At 46.8% G+C, this 17,149-nt stretch overlaps 1 protein-coding gene across 3 annotated transcripts; it reads right to left on the bottom strand.

Moving 5' to 3' along the window:
- Positions 1-446: 446 nt before the first annotated feature.
- ABRACL (ABRA C-terminal like) lies at positions 447-16,909 on the bottom strand. 3 transcript variants are annotated; one of them, XM_055136108.1, is made up of 4 exons: positions 16,699-16,909; positions 13,608-13,705; positions 11,143-11,205; positions 447-1,031 (listed from the first exon to the last, which is right to left on the bottom strand). In XM_055136108.1, exons 3-4 carry the CDS (start codon positions 11,201-11,203, stop codon positions 847-849), a joined length of 246 nt encoding a protein of 81 aa, XP_054992083.1. In that variant the 5' UTR covers positions 11,204-11,205; positions 13,608-13,705; positions 16,699-16,909; the 3' UTR covers positions 447-846. The 3 variants fall into 3 exon arrangements, with proteins under 3 accessions (XP_054992083.1, XP_054992081.1, XP_054992082.1); XM_055136106.1 differs by having other exon boundaries at positions 450-1,031; positions 13,612-13,705; positions 16,699-16,744; XM_055136107.1 differs by lacking the exon at positions 16,699-16,909 and adding an exon at positions 16,665-16,685 and having other exon boundaries at positions 450-1,031; positions 13,612-13,705.
- Positions 16,910-17,149: the final 240 nt, after the last annotated feature.

The raw sequence follows: 17,149 nt of genomic DNA, 5'->3' as shown, positions 1-17,149 counted from the left end.
CATTTCACTTAACATGATACTTTCTATGATGATCCACTTGTGTGAAAATTTCATGACTTCATCTTTTCTAACAGCTGCATAGTATTCCATAGTGTAGATGTACCAAAGTTTCTTCAACCAGTCATCTGTTTTTGGGCACTTGGGTATTTTTCCATATCCTGGCTATTGTAAACAGTGCTGCAATGAACATAGAAGTGCAGATGTCATTTCAACTATACTTTTTTGCCTCTCCGGGATATATTCCCAGGAGTGGTATTGCTGGGTCAAATGGGAGCAAAATTTCTAATTTTTTGAAAAACAGTATGAATGATTCTCAAAAAATTCTACATTTTTAACTGAATTTTTCTTGAAATGAAAATAATTTGGACCATCATTACCTACCTAATCTTGATATGAAAAGTCAATTCTGAGAGGCACATAAATATTAAATAACAGAATACAACAGTGAAGCAATTTTAGGATTACTACAAGTTTTATTACATAAACATTTTAATATTCCTAAGGGGTAGCCAGTCTGCAGTTTTGCTTCTTATTTTCACAGAATGTCAAGTATCTGTAGAAATGATCTAAGAATGATTTATGAAACAAACAATTCCCCACCCCACCAAAATAACCCGTGGCCTCAATTTTCCAACCAGATTCCTGAGAAAAATAATAGATCTTATTTTACAGTGCCATACATACATTTTAAAGATATAAAAAAGGACAGATTTCCAAAACATGAGCCTCCATTTTTAACAACATCCTGTAAAAATACAATAAGTCTGCCCCTCAGTCTGCCCCTGGCTAAATATTCCAGTTTGCCAAAAACAAAACATAAAGCTAAACAAAGATATGCAGAATACATTAATCTTGCAGCAACACAATATCAACGTCGTCGTGAACCCCTTGTAAAAGCAGTTCTCCTGTGTAGGTCACAATCTTCCTTTTTTTCGCAGCTTTGAGAGTTCCCACCAGGGCTTCAAAGAGATTGGCACATTTGTCATCTCGGAAGAGAACCCCAAATTTCACACTTAACTTCCCGTCAGCATCTAATGTGAGAAAACACAGTGTTAGCACATGCAAAGTCTGTCTCCTTGCCCTTATGTTCAGCAGATTTGCATCATCTTTATAAATGCTGAACAATGATTTAACCGAGAATTAAATATTCAAGCTAACATTCCAATTCAGTCCACTGATTCCCCTGAGTCCAAAAATGACAAACCAGGGGTCAGAGAGATAAGAGAGTACAGCATTTGCCTTGCATGTGGCCGACCCGGGTTGGATCTCCGGCATCGGGTCCACTGAATACTGCCAGGAGGGATCCCTGAGCGCAGATCCAGGAGTTACCCCTGAGCATCTCTGGGTGTGGCCCAAGAACGAAAGAAAAGAAGAGAAAGAACAAAAAATGAAGTAAAAACAAAGAGTTCTCTTGTCCTTAACATCATCTAAAAGAAACTACAAGGAAAGCAAAGAACATTTATAGAAGCCAAATGTGCTCAGGCCCTACTCTTGCACATTCTTGGTACACATTTTAATTGGGAGGACTGTTGTTGAATGGATTAAAGTAACACAAGAGAAACCCACCTCCAGAAGCTGTGTTTCTCTTAGTGCGTTTTAGAGGCACTCAACCCAACCCCACCCCTACACACACACACACACTTCAATGAAGAACTTGGGGCATTAAAAATGGGGAGGGGACAACTAGATTTACCGAGAGCACTACATACTACATTTTCTCGCTTAGAGACCAGTCTTTTAACATGAAGGTTCAAAACTAAGGCAGACTGGAAGAGTTAAGGCATTGCCTAGCCAACAGCCAATTTTTCTGTTTCTTTATAGAAACAAAATTTCAAACTGTGGAAAGACATGACAGAAAAGTAAAGGCCTACTAGTAGTAAAAGAAGCAACACACTGGAGCTGGAGCAATAGCACAGCAGGTAAGGCATTTATTTGCCTTGAATGCAGATGACCCGGGTTCAATTCCCAGCATCCCATATGGTACCCTGAGCAACGCCAGGGGTAATTCCTGAGTGCAGAGCCAGGAGTAACCCCTGTGCATCACGGGATGATCCAAAAAAAAAAAAGAAGAAGAAGAAGTGACATACTGCATGATTCCAAATAATTGACATTCTTTCATACAGTGGGCAGATATGGTACTTAGGGGAATGTGGACTGAACCAAAGTTGCTGCATGCAAGACAAACAACCTAATCCCTCTATACTCTCTCTCTCTCCTCCCTGCTCCACCCGCCACCCCTACTATATGACATTCTAGAAAATTCCAAACATTAGAGATAATAAAAAGATTGTTGGTTTTCAGAGGTAGGAGAGAGGTGAAAAGACAGAACACAGAGGATTGTTAAAGGACTGAAGAGGCCGTAGGATCCTATGATAGAAGATACAGGTTCCTTTACATTTGCTCAAACTAGAGCAGGCACACTTCTAAGACTGAACTTTAATATAAGCTACAAACACCGAGTGATAATGTGACAACATGGGGACATTAATTCTAACAAAAGTGCCACTCTGATGAGTCATGTGATAATAGGAGATGCTATGCACGTGTGGGGCCAGAGTTTCTGGAAAATTTCTCTTCTTCCCACCTGTATTCTATTCCTTAAAATGCTCACAAGAAAACCTCAGATATTGGTGTGGGGTGGGGGTTTGTGCCACACCTGGCAGTGCTCGGGCACTATTCCTGGCTCTGTGCTGAGGACTGAGCCTTGGCAGTATTCAGAGAACCATATGCCATGCTATGGTTATGATAGCACAGCGGCTAGGGCGTTTGCCTTGCATGCGGCCCACCCGGTTCAATTCCTCCGTCCCTCTCGGAGAGCCCGGAAAGCTACTGAGAATATCCCTCCTGCATGGCAGAGCCTGGCAAGCTACCCGTGGCGTATTCGATATGCCAAAAACAGTAACAAGTCTCACAATGGAGATGTTACTGGTGCCCGCTTGAGCAAATCAATGAGCAATGGGATGACAGTGATACAGTGATATGCCATGCTGAGGATCAAACAAGAGTCAGCTATACATAAGGCAGGAGCCTTCAACCCTGTACTAACTCTTTAGTCCTTTAAACCAGTTAAAAAAAAATTTTAAGGGGCTGGAGCGATAGCACAGCGGGTAGGGCATTTGCCTTTCAGGCGGCCTATCTGGGTTCGATTCCCAGCATCCCATATGGTCCCCTGAGCACTGCCAGGAGTAATTCCTCAGTGCAGAGCCAGGAGTAACCCCTGTACATTGCCAGGTGTGACCCAAAAAAGCAAGAAGAAAAAAAAATTCAGGTCAACACAGAGTGGATCTGCATTTAAAAACTAAATAAATCAACTGAAAACTCAAGAGTTAAAGGTGAACCTCTCACTGGGGGTTTGTATCTGCCTGTCTACAGGCTTGAACCCCTGCCTGCTTCCAGCATCAAGAGGCTGGTCATTCCAGTGAGAGGCACCACGCCACTGCCAAGCATTCCTGAGTCCCCCAAACCAAAGCTTAACAGATTTCTCTATTGTGCTAGATACTAGAGGCAGAAAAAAAGAGCACTTACTAGATCACTTTCTAAAAACACTTGCAAGGTCTCAGAGAAGTAGCTTTAATTCCCATGAGGAAAGAAGAAATAAACACTGAACAAGCAAATCGCCCGGATCAAACAGCAGGATGTCGTGAACAGCAAAAATCCTGCATCCGATAGTTCGGAAGGCAAGATGACTCAGAGCTACAACAATGAGAGGAAACTTCTGGACTTTAAAGAAGATCGTTGGAAGTGTAGTACACGGGGCAGGGTGTTTGCCTTGCACAGCTGACCCAGGTGGAAACCCCAGCATCCCCGATGGTCCTCTGAGCCTGCCAGGAGTGATGACTCGTGAGCACAGTGTCAGGAGTAAGCCCTGAGCACCAGTTGGTATGTCCTAAAAACACCACAAAGGGGAATATGAGTCTGGAACATACCTTAAGAGATAGAGCACATGCCTTATATGTGGGACACCCCGAGCTCAACATCCAGTAGAGCAGGACATTCCACACCCAAGCAATGCAAGGGTGGTCATCATTGAGAGTGGCCTTAAGCCCAGTCCTGGGCCCCCCAGAACTGCTGCATATAGTCCTCATAAAGAAAATAAAGGGAAGGATGGCTCAGAGTTTTTCAAAATAAATCTAGCAAAGGCTTGGAGAGATCAAGGCTAAGGACAGACTTTGCATGCAGGATACCTGGGTTTGATTCTCCGCACTCAAGACTTCCATTTGTTTGCTTATTTTGGAGGCCACATGTGGCAGTGTTCAGGAGTTACTCCTGGCTCTGCACTCAGGGATCGCTCTTGGCAGTGCTCAGGGGACCATGTGGGACGCTGGGATCGAACCTGGATCAGCCACGTGCAAGATTGCATTATCTGCTATACTATGATTTGATTAGGTTTGGTTCTTTTCTTTTTTTTTTCTTTTTGGGTCATACCCATCGATGCTCAGGGATTACTCCTCCTACCTCTGTATTCAGGATTTACTCCTGGCAGTGCTGGGGGACCATATGGGATGCTGGGGGATTGAACCTGGGTCGGCCTTGTGCAAGGCAAATGCCCTACCCTAGGTTTGATTCTTGACACTGCGTGGTTCCCCCAAGCACAGCCTCCCTTAAGCACCACTGGGTTTGTCCAAAATTAAAAAAAAAAAATTAAAAATTGCAAACCTGAGTGTTTTCCTTCTACTTTAACTTGGGGGGGAGGAGGGGAGGCGGGTTAAGGGCAGGGATGAGATGAGAGGAATTGCTGCTTAGGGGCTTCCTCCTGGCACTGTCCTCAGAGTTCACTCCTGGCAGTGATCGGACCATATGCAGTGTCAAGGGTCAAACCAGGGTCAGACCTGTGCAAGGCAGGTGCCTTTCTGGCAGTGTTATCTCTCTGGCCCTGTTTTAATAATTTCATGGCTCTCTGTCATCTTCCAATAAAGTGGACTGTGTGGCCCCACAGAAAAAAATAGTTTTAAAGGCTCGTGCACTTGTCTCTCACCTAACCACCAGCCCAATAATTTGGATGCACTCAAAAAGAATTATTATGGGGCTGGGGAGACGGCTCGAAGGGCTGGGATCCATACTTTAATTGTGGGCGCCCCAAGTTGGATCTGGGCACTGCATGCATGGTCCCCTGAGCAGCTTCGGGTGTAGATTCACACCACCTACCTCTCCCTGCTAGAAAGTAAAGGAAATCAGGGCCAGGGATGTGGCTCAGTAGTAAGCTAAAAACCTCAGTTCAATGCCTGGCACACCACAAATAAATGGGGCTGGGGGAGAGTTGAAATCTTGCTACAACAGGCAACATAAGAGCTCTCCTGGATATTCTGCTCAAGCATCTCAGCGTCCTGCCCTGCTAATTCCTTTTTCTATGGAATTGGACTCAAGCATTCCCTTATCTGAGAGGTTTCAAGAAGTTCACCGTAATTTCTTCTTCCAGAGTTGAGTCCCTATCAGAGGCCAGAGACACAGCTCAAAAGGCCAGAGTGCATGCACTGTGCGCCCAAGTTCCGGGTCTTATCCCAGTACTGCAGGGACCCCGAGCTCCAGCAGAAATGACCCCTAAGCCAGAACCGGGAGTAGATGCTGAGCTCTTGCTGGGTGTGGCCCAGAAACCCCAAAGAAATGATAAAATCAAATGGAGTACATGTCTATCAAAGCATTCACCATCAATTACAATGATAATCACTATCGTTTATTAAGTATGTGTCATGTTGCTAGGACTGTCCAATGCATTTTACAGTCATTAAAATTTAATAAATTAATTTTGCTTCAATTACTAAGAGAAATTGATCCAAGAGCCATCTTTTTTTTTTTTGGTTCCAATTAAACTGCCAATTCAACTATTGTACACTATGTATTGTAAGATACATCCTGTAGACTTTGAAGTATGGAAAAACGGGGTCTTTAATATCATTGAAATAGAAGGTGATTTTTTTATTAGTAAGAAAAACAAGGCAGAGAAATGTTTGGTAAAGTTTCCAAGCTCACACAACAGTCACAAAAAGAGAAAAGCCGGCATTCACCCCCAGATTTCCCCATAGCCCCCAACCCTAACCACTTTCTAGCATGAGATGGAATTTTGCTCAATCTCACATTTCCTGCACTTGAGTACACAGAGAGCACTCGAAAAATATTTGTTGAATGAATGAATTTAAAGCTCCAAATAACCTTCAACCACTCCATCATTTTCTACAGGATGAGAAATAACTATAAATTTTTTTTTTATTTCCAAAGTAACAGGTAAAACCAAATTCATCCTTGTCAGCCTCATCTAAGACATCCTAGTTCGACTGGTCCCAGATCAGCCATCAGAGTCAAAATTCAGATTGATCAACATTATTCTGGAGACAACTTAAATAATTAATGATAACATGTCAATAGACAACCCCTTTCCATAGATGCTCTCCAACTCTATTAAGTCATGTATTAGCAGCAGCAGGGCGGTCAAGAGGTCTGGTCAAGTTGCAGTGTTCCAAGTATTTTCACCCTCACAGAAGGAACAATAATTACTCTGTAGTCTTCTAGTTTGTAAAGCTGCTAATGTTGAAGAGACATTTCAGTTTACCCTAGTAGAATAACAATACTATTCTAGTGATGCAGAGGTTAGACTTCTTCTCTATTTTATTTTGTTTTATAGAGGCTACACTTGGCACTACTGGGGCCACTCGGGTCAGACCTGCAGAGCTTAGAGGGCCATGCAGTGCCTGGGACTGAATTCAGGGAGTTGCACATGCTAGACATTTGCTCCCCCTCTTGAGCTATTCCCAGCCCCCCAAAACTGAGAAGCTTTAATGCTAGTTAAACCTGACTACTAAGCTGACATGGAGAAAGAGCCAAGAGAAAAGGAAATCCTACAAATCTTCGCAAAGACACCCTTAAGATGTTTAACCATCCAGGGCCAGGGCAATAGTTCAATGGGCTGAGCACACGCTGTATATCTTGGGAGATCCCAGCTGAATGCTCAACCCCACATGTCACCCTGAGCACTGCTGGAGCGACCCGCAAGCACAGAATTGAGAGTGGCCCCTGAGTATTACCAAGTGGAGCCCCTAAACCAAAAAAGAGATTACCGCTGGGATTAAAAGAAAAAAAAATAAACCTCTCCAAACTTCTATTGCCACTACTGGCCTGAGAGACGGCTAAGCAGATGTTCTGCACGTGGGACACCATTTGCACATCCAGTTTCCATCCCTGGCACCACAAACCCCCCTGTTCTCTACCCCTAATCCCTCGCATAGAGCTCAGAGCAGCCCCCAAGCAGTACCCTTTTCTGGGTACAGCCCAGAAAAAGAAAGAAAAACAGCAACAAAACTTCCACCACAGGTGCATGGTGAGAAGGGGGAGAGGAAACCAGAATCCGGATCAATTATTCCTTTAATTGGAGAATTAAATAAACACCATTCTTCACCGCTTACTCAGAATTCTACAAAAATGCCAACTCCACTCCTGCATTTCCTCCCCAGCAGACCGGTCTTCCACACCGCAGTCCTTCCTGCCAGTCAAGGAATTCACTGGGTGCCCCCGACCACCAGTTTCAATAATGAGGCACTTGGGAATTGTGCAGAGAAACAGAGTACTCCACAGTTGTTCATACTAGTTTATTTTTTTTGCTTTGTGGGTCACACTCATTGATGCATAGGGGTCACTCCTGGCTCTGCACTCAGGAACCACCCCTGGTGGTGCTCAGGGAACCATATGGGATGCTGGGAATCAAACCCGGGTTGGCCGCATGCAAGGCAAATGCCCTACCTGCTGTGCTATCACTCCAGCCCCTGTTTGTACTATTTTTTTTTCTGAATAATTGCCTAGTGATCGATTTTTCTCAACTAACATTGCTTAGGAAAAGAAAAACACCTTATCCAACGTGAGTCTATCACAGTGTGTGGCATGTACACACGTACAACAGTGTCCAACTCAGCTCTCTTGATTGTTGAGGCAACATAAACTTCTATCTGCCTACTTTATCTTCTCTTGGTATAGCTCAGTAATGATGACTAAGCTGCCTTGTAAAAATAAGGTTATTAAAGAAGACCGAAAAAGGGGAGGTGATTGGAAGAATACTGGCCCTCCAAGCCTAATATCCAAAAATCTCTTGGAAGAGAGCATAAAGCGACTCGCAATAGCGATGCCGCTGGACCTCACGCCAGGCTGTTTCATTTGAGGCGCCCCGAGGGGGGTGGGGTGAGGCCCCTCCCCGCCCCAACCCAGCCCTGGCAGCCGAAAACCTCCAGAACCCAACCACAGTCGTGCTCACAGCCTCTCTCCACACGCTCGGGCTGAGCCTCACCCACGAGTGAACCTATTCCTGGACATCTCATACCTCACACCACTTACATTTCAAGAATAGCACACCACATTTGATGAAGTTTGAAGTAGAAGGCAACCAATTTTAGAGGGAAATATATTTTTACAGATATATATATACAGATATATATACATACATATATATACATATATATATAAAAGCACACCACAAGTCTCAACCTTTAACAACATTCTAATCTCTTATAGAAGGGATTAATGGTCCCTAGGTGAAGTACAATTTTCACACACTTTCCCCACACTTTCCTCTAAAGAAACTTTTTTGGAGCACTTTCAGCAGTTTATTTATAACAACAGTAAAAAATAAATTATTTTGATTCTTCTTTGGGGCAGGGGTTGGGGTTCGGGATGAAAATATACAAAATATGGTGGTGGGAAGGTGCAATGGTGGTGGGACTAGTGTTTGAATATTAAATGTAACTTGTGAACCACTTTATAAAACTAAAGTTAAATTAATTTTTCAAGTTTGTTTGTTTGTTTATTTTTTCTTTTTGGGTCACACCCAGCGATGCTCAGCGGTTACTTCTGACTTTGCACTCAGGAATTACTCCTGGAGGTGCTCGGGGGACCATATGGGATGCTGGGAATTGAACCCGGGTTGGCTGTGTGCAAGGCAAACGCCCTACCTGCTGTACTATCACTCCAGTCCCTAAAATTAAATTAAAAGAACCCCTAATATCCTAATCCCACACCCCCATGAATTTTATCTTACCTGCTTTTTGAAGATATAATTAAATTAAGATCCTGAAATACAGAGATTATCCCAGACCATCTGGATGAGTCTGTGAAGTTGGGTATTCTTGGGGGCGGGCGGGGGGGGAGGGGACAGCAGGGAGGAAGGGAAGGCTGTTTGAAGGGAGGTACTGCGCACCACACCCAGCAGTTGTGCACAGTCTTCCTTCTAGCTCTATACTCAGAGATTCCTCCCGGCAGAGCTCAAGAGACCGTATGCAGAGCCAGGGATTGATGCAGGGTCAGCTGCATGCAAGGCAGAAGCCTTACCCATGTACTCTCTCTCCAGCCCAGGGGCATTTTGTTATAGTAGCTGAACAAAGCTAAGTCAGACGCATCAACTACATCACTGTCAAGATATTAAATAGGATGTCACTGCTAATAGAGCAGTAATAGCAAACTGATATAGGGACATTTACTGTGAACGGCTTATTGGCGTTTTTCAGAGCATGCCCTGTTATTTCAGTTTGACTAGTGAAACAGTAAGATATAACCCTGTTATTTCAGCAAACACAACGAAGAGAAAGGAGAATCAAGCTATACGAACACAACGGTTCTCCTGAGGTACCTTTTTGCTGATTTTTTTTTTGTTTGGGGCCACATCCAGAGGTGTTCAGGGCTTACTCCTGACTTTGAGCTCAGAGATCACTCCCGGTGAGCTTGGGAGACCATTCCAGGGTGCTGGGGACCAAACCTGGGTCAAACCACATGGAAGGCGAATGCCCTACCAGCCATACTATTGCACTGACCATGAGTTACCTTTTTTAAAATTTCTTTTCACCTATATGATGTTACTAAACTTTAAATCCCATTATCCTGGCTGTTGCTAAATGCATCTATTGCTCTTGAAACTCTGAAAAAGATTCCCCCAACTTTAACATTTCTTCTCTGAGAGGCATAAACTACTGAAAGCTGCAAGGAAGCAGTGGCTTTCACTCCGAAGAGGACAAAGATTTACACCATCCACGCCTCACTAATTGCAGTGACTTCACCAGCAGCTACCTGCAAGCTGCTGTGAAAGGCGGGATGAGGACGGGCGAATCCAGCTCTGAGTTCGCACGTGCCCAGACGCACAAAACTCAAGAGTCTGAAAAAACAGGAGTCATTCAGTTTTGTGTCAGTCTGAGTCCCTAATTCTTTGGAAGTCTGAAAAATGATGACAACAGAAATTTGAATATGATTCCACCCATTTGCTCTGCAGCCAGATTAAATCAGCACCTTAATTCCAATGTAAGGATAATGAAATAGTTCCATCATACTCTGCCCCAGAATCACAGTAACCCAAAGGCCTGGTGTCTTGGGAAACCACTTCCCAGCTGAAGGTAGTTCTCACCTGCCTGCTCTTAGCTTTTCTCCAGTGGTCCTGAAGCCTTAGGTGAGCCCTTCCTAGGTTCCTACTACAAATTCGGTTGTGTCTGCTCTGAGGACACAAGGTACTAGGTATTCATGTCAGAATATTTACTTTTTTTTTTCTTTTTTTTTTTTTGCCTTTTGGGTCACACCTGGTGATGCACAGGGGTTACTCCTGGCTCTGCATTCAGGAATCACCCCTGGTGGTGCTCAGGGGACCATATGGGATGCTGGGAATCAAACCCTGGTTGGCCACATGCAAGGTAAACACCTACCCGCTGTGCTATCGCTCCAGCCCCAGAAGTAAGTAAGTACTTTTTATTTTTCTTTGGGAGAGGGGAAAGCTTGGGCCACACCTGGCAGTGTCAGGAGCTATTCTTGGCTCTGTTCTCAGGAATGACTCCTGGCAGTACTCAGGGAATCTTATATATCTTATATATAAAATAAGAGGCAAGCACTTTACCTCCTATGCTCTCTTGAACCCAACACTTACTTTCGTTGGTTTTTGGATTGGGGGGCCATACCCAGCCATGCTTGACGGTTAGTCACGGTAATACTCAGGGAAACACATGCTCTCTCTCCAACTCAACGCTTACTTTTGTTGGTTATTGAATTTCAGGGTCATACTCAGCCATGCTTGGGGCTTAGTCATGGCAATGCTCAGAGAACCACATGCAGTCCAGAGGTCAAACCAGGGTCGGCTGCATGTAAAGCAAGTGCCTTAAATCCTATACCATTTCCCTGTGGCTGAATACTTACTTTTTGAACCCAGACGATGAATTTCCTCCACCAAGAGGTTAACTTCGTGATCCACATTCATGGCTTCCCGAGGGAGGAAAAAAACAAAATAACTCTGCATTATTACAACATCCACATTTCATCCCCGCTCTTGATAACCCCAGAGTCCTTTATTTCATGGATCATTGGTCACCATTGATCTACCACTTTCATCTTCTAAAACTCCTACTGTAAAACGTACATAGCATTAGAGACCCTCCATTTTCCCTCTCAATCATGAAAACAGCCCCTTGTGGAAGCCCCCGCTCTGAGTCGGCAGACCACTGAGGAGAATGCAGTGACTCTCCAAGCCGCTGTTAACTCTATGCCCATATTCCCCAGGATGCTGTTTGGCCCCTAATATCCAAGGATAACATCAGATCTGAGGAAGTAGTTCCTGCTCCAGAAGCACTTAATTAAAGGCTTGGGAAAGTGACAGAACAAATCCCCTGGGAGTGGTGAGTGCCCAGGGGGGCAAGCCAGCAAAGGCGTTGCAGCAGTCTCTGGGTGGGGAGCGGACCCCGTAGGCAGTGAGGAAGGGTGGGTGGTACATCAGGGGACAGTGGGCACAAAAGCCGAGGCACAAAAGGAGCATTTCCTGGGGTAGGAGCTGGAAGCAAAATAAACACCACACTCTCCTATCGCATTTTGCAAGGATAGCACTCGGAGGACATTCGAAGGCCATCCGGATCAGATGCAGTCACCCCCGGGGCAGTGCCAAGGACCACCTAGTTGCATGGACAGCTTGTGGGGAAGGCCACTCCTCTCTGGTGAAGGCACAGGCCGGCAGAAATCAGCACTGAGACTTGGCTTGGCTCCCTGAGTTGGGTTCTGCCTCCCTCATGCTCCCTGTTAAACTCCAGGCGGCAACTACACGGAGCTTCTTCTCAGCGATCAAATGCCCCTGGTCTCCGCCCTCCCAGCCTTCACGCACACAGTCTCCTGGACTCATACTCTGACTCTTCTTCCCTTCTTGGCTAACCTCCCGCACCCCATCTCCCGCTCAGACACAACTTCCTCCTCCAGATAGGATACCAAGAGTCAAGCCCCAGTAAATGCTGGTTTTAGATGAAACAAAGTAACAACCTTTGGGAAAGTGGAGGGTGGGGTGAGAGCATTACAGCTGCGGGAGGTGTAGCCAGGGTTGCTGATTTAAGGGGGGAGGGGACACAGAGGAGGTAGGGGTGCTGGTGGATGGAGGAGGGGAGATGGAGGAGAAGGAAGAGTGGGTGAAGGGGAGGGAAAGGTGGCAGGAGGTGGAGGAGGAGGAGCATCCAGTCAGAGACACAGGAAGGTCAAGGAGCAAACAGCAACAGAAAGTGAAAGAAGAGGAACAGCGGAATCAGGAGAGAGCAGGTAGGGAGAGATGAAACTCACACCATATAGGGGAAAGGAAATAACTTTTTATAGTTTATAAATAACTTTTTGTTAATAACTTTTTTTAATAACTTTTTGTTTTTGAACGACATCTGGCTGGGGAGATGGTTCAAAGGGCTAGAGATTGCGTGCAGGAGTCTTGATTCAATTAACAACACTGCATGGTCCCCCCAGCACCACTAGGAGTGACCCCTGACCACAGAGCCAGGGAGTCATCCCCAAGCCTGCCAGGTGTGGCCCTCCAAAACTATTTTTAAAAGAATATTAAATAAAGGATATTGATTGGTACCTCACTTTTCTATCAGCTCATACTAAACCATCTGCTATATTACATGAATATTCACATCATTTAAATATTATAATACTATAAATATATAATATTATAATTAAGCATGATTAATGTTATATACAATATAATATTATATTATAAATGTGTGATTTTATAATAAATATATTGTAAATATTACAAAAGTATAATATTAAATAAGCTTGTATACAATAGCACAGTGGGTAGGGTATTTGCCTTGCACACGGCCGACCGGGTTCGATTCCTCCGCCCACTCTCAGAGAGCCCAGCAAGCTACCAAGGGTATCCCGCCTGCAAGGCAGAGCCTGGCAAGCTACCCGTGGCATATTCAATATGCCAAGAACAGTAACAAGTCTCACAATAAATACGTTGCTGGTGACTGCTCGAGCAAATCCATGACCAATGGGATGATAGTGCTACATAGTGCTACAAAAAGAGTGGAAAACTATAGGCTAGTGTATTCACAGAAAACCAATATAAAAAGTATAGTTTCTACTTATTAGACACCACATTAATGTAAATTATATCTGACAATATATCCAAAATATTAAGATTAAGAAAATTAGTAAAAACGCCAAAGATAGGCTGTGGACACAGCCAGTATAATAAAGTATCAAAACCCAGCCACAAATAACGATAACACAGAGGTGGATAGTGATGCTGTTTTGTTTAATTTTGTTTTGTGTGTGAATACGCAGCCCCACAACTTTGAAACCAATGTTCTAAATTTTGTTTGTAGAGGGCCTTTTGACTCTAACCCCACTTACCTTGGGTACAGCCTTGCCCAAATTCCAGTTACAGTTCACACAAGAATGATGGGGCAGAAGGCAGGTGTTTCCTTCCAGAACAATGAGATTCAGCCTGAAAAGTTGCCAGAAGTATTGAATGAAAACACAACTCTCCTACTGGTTTTAAGACGCACAGCCCTGATGAGTACAACCACCACGTGGGAAGGGCCTACCAGGAATGAAGCTAACTGAGACCGACTCAACCATCAAACACTGATTGGGTTTCAGTCCTGGGTTCCACTCTCAGGAATCAAGGAACCACCCCCCATCCTTCCCAAGCTTGCTTGGTGCTGATCTGAGTTTCTGTCACCTGCACTCTCAAAAACCTGGACCCATAAATTTGGCCAAGGGAAGAGCTATTTTTATCTCATCAAAGCCCCTCCCCCCCTTAAATTGTTGTAGAAGGAACACCTAGAAGTGCTGAAGAGGTAAGAGTGCTGAAAAATAATGAAGATCTGGGGCTGGAGCGATAGCACAGAGGGCAGGGCATTTACCTTGCACGTGGCCAACCCAGGTTCGATTCCCAGCATCCCATATGGTCCCCTGAGTACCGCCAAGGGTAATTCCTGAGTGCAGAGCCAGAAGTAACCCCTGAGCATTGCCAGTGTGACCCAAAAAGCCAAAATAATCATAATGAAGATCTAACCCAGGCCTCACACATACACAAGCTCTATCTATGAACTTGACCATATAAGCTACGTTCCCAAATGCTCAGTGAAGTTTCTTTTTTCCTTTTTTTTTTTCTTTTTTGGGTCACACCCAGCTCTGCACTCAGGAATTACTCCTGGTGGTGCTCGGGGGACCATGTGGGATGCTGGGGATCGAACCTGGATCAGCCGCGTGCAAGGCTAACGCCCTACCTGCTGCTGTACTATAGCTCCAGCCCACAGTGAAGTTTCTTATTTACTCAGGTGGCCCTGTTTTGTGTTCTGTTGGGCCCATACAATAAGAAGGGTGATTTGGAAGCTGTGTAAGGAAGAAACTCTCAAAAAGTCAAAGAGAGTCCACAATTTGTTACTAGAAGAAAAAAAAGGCAGGTGTCATATACATCTGAGAAGGTTAATGAGGAAACTGGTTCCTGCTGGACAGAAGGAAGAATGAAACATCCAAAAGAATTAGGGTCCTGGCGAGTCCTCGGATTTTCCAGCTCTCCTTCTCACCCCCCATACTCTCTCTCGCACAGTTCCGCGCTCATTCCACCCACCAAAGGCTGCCCAATTCGGACAAAGCTTTCATTCAATGCAATTTAAGGGAGAAACACTGTTATTGCATGGAGCATAAATTTCCTGCATCATATTAAGCAGATGTATGTTCACCCAAATCTAAGAAGGGAAGCCAACCAGCATTTGTTTACAATTCGTTATTGAGAATCCTTGCAATTCTAAGAACCCTGAAAACTATGTGTTATTAATCCCCACTTTACAATGATGGTCGGGAGGGACTCCCCACAACCAGATGCTGTTTCTACCACACTTTTCAGCCTTGGCTTTATCCTCTCTCCTGCTAGTTATCATTAGGCCAAAGGCACTAAATTTAATAGCAAGTGGCATGAAATATGACACGCTGAGACCTAGTTCCTAAAGCAGAAAGGCTCCCTATCTGGACCCCTACCAGAAGAAAAATAACGAGGGTCAGAAACCAGCGCTATGCTCCCTGCTCTGGCTGGTTTATTATTAATTTGGAACCAAACGGGGGAAAATGCTTCTTGTGACACGGTCTTTGAAAGGTCCAGGACACTGAATAAAGGTTCACGGCCACAAGATGATTAAAAATAACTGGCAAAGGCCCTACCGGGAGCAAGCGTGAAAAGGGGGTGAAAGCTGGAGAAAGGAAGGGAACGGCAGACGCCAGCGGGCGACCCAGCAGGCTGGAATGTGATGGAATCCAGAAACGGTGCGTGGGAGTCCCAAGAACGTGGAGCATGGGCTGGGGGCGCTGTCACGCCCCACCTCCGGCTCCACACAGCTGGCCGGTCCCGTGCCCAAGGCCCCTCTCAGGCTTGCGAAGGTTTGCTGCGAAGTTTGGAGACCCGGCATGGAGATTTTTCGTGTGTTTGGTTCTTTTTTTTCTTTTTTTTTTTTTTTTTTGCTTTTTGGGTCACACCCGGCGATGCACAGGGGTTACTCCTGGCTCTGCATTCAGGAATTACCCCTGGCGGTGCTCAGGGGACCATATGGGATACTGGGGGGTCGGCCGCGTGCAAGGCAAATGCCCTACCTGCTGTGCTATCACTCCAGCCCCCGTGTGTTTGTTTCTAACGTGCAAGGAATAGGGGCGACGTGGGCGGGCGCGCTGGGGATGGGGCCAACTTTCTGCAGAGGGACCGCCACTTCGGCGGGTCGCAATCCCCGGCGAGCGTCCGGGCGCGCACGCCAGCCTTGTTGGGTCCCCCCCGCCCCAACACCACCACCCGCACCGCTCCAAGTTTGGGCGTCTGCCCAGAACGGAGGTCGCGGGACCCTGCAGCCACGAGCACCCGGTTGGCGGGTGTGCGTGCTGGCCCGTGTCCCCAGATCCGGGGCCGCGGGCGGGTTCCGGGGTGTCTTTGTCTCCGCGACAGCCGCGCCCTGAGCGGCGACCCGACGCCTCCTCCAACCGGTGCCCCGGCTTGGCCAGCCCCTAGGGTCCCCTCATTAACCTCCCCCCAAATACACAACCCCGAGCACCCAGAGCCGCACCCGACCAGCCCCACTGCCCGCCCGCGACCCCGGAAGGAGGCGCTTTGTCCCCTCCGAGCCGTAGCCAGCTCAGCTCCCGGGCCACCCGCGAGCGCCAGGAGGACCCGTCGCGCCGCCCCCGCCCGCGGCCCACGGTCACGTGAGCGGGGTGCGGAAGTCTGCGGGAGAGCTGGGGGGCGAGCGGGGATGCGCCCACCGGGGCTCCCCCCCCTACACACACACACACACACACCCCCAGCGCCCGGCTCCACCGACGCCCTCCGCGGGCTCCCACGACCCCCGCCCTTGCAGCGGCTCGGCCCCCAGCCACCCACCCCCGATCACCACCACCACAACCAGCACCCCAACTCCCACCTGGCCACCTGGCCCGGGGGACCCGCTCGCTCACCTCCCCGCCTCCCGGTCTCCAGCGACTGAAAAGTGGTGCAACGCGCGCCGCGGGCCCCGGTTCCCTCCTTCCACGCCCCGGGGAGGAAGAGGTGGGGGGAGGAAGTGACTGAAGCAAAGAGACCCGTTGCGGGGGAGGAAGAGGAGGAGGAGGAGGGAGGAAGGGGAGGGGGAGGAGGGGAGAGAGGTAGAGGGGGGAAAGGAGGAGGAGAAGGAGAAGAAGGAGGAGGAAGAAGAAGAAGAACTGGGGAAAGTAAGAGTTTCCGCGCTCACGACAGAGCCCGCCCACACTCCCCCCTGCAAGCCTAGGAGGGACAAACTTGGAATTGGGAGAGAGGTGCCCCGAAAGGGGGCCGACTCCAGGTGGCCCCGCGCCCGAGGTTTCTAGGAATGCGGAGCCGAGCGTTAGGCCACCTTTCCTGCGCGCCCCGCACGCAGTTCCTGCCCCGCTC

Source organism: Sorex araneus, chromosome 4 (assembly GCF_027595985.1).
Source record: "Sorex araneus isolate mSorAra2 chromosome 4, mSorAra2.pri, whole genome shotgun sequence".
Classification (NCBI taxonomy): Eukaryota; Metazoa; Chordata; class Mammalia; order Eulipotyphla; family Soricidae; genus Sorex; species Sorex araneus.
This window is presented reverse-complemented; position numbering and strand designations above follow the sequence as displayed.

Bases quoted from the DNA above. Each gene is read 5' to 3' on its own strand.
- ABRACL (XM_055136108.1), bottom strand. From the start codon at position 11,203: ATGAATGTGGATCACGAAGTTAACCTCTTGGTGGAGGAAATTCATCGT. The intron at 1,032-11,142 runs GTAAGTATTCAG...TTCTCACATTAG, and splicing joins TCATCGTCTGGGTTCAAAAA to ATGCTGACGGGAAGTTAAGT.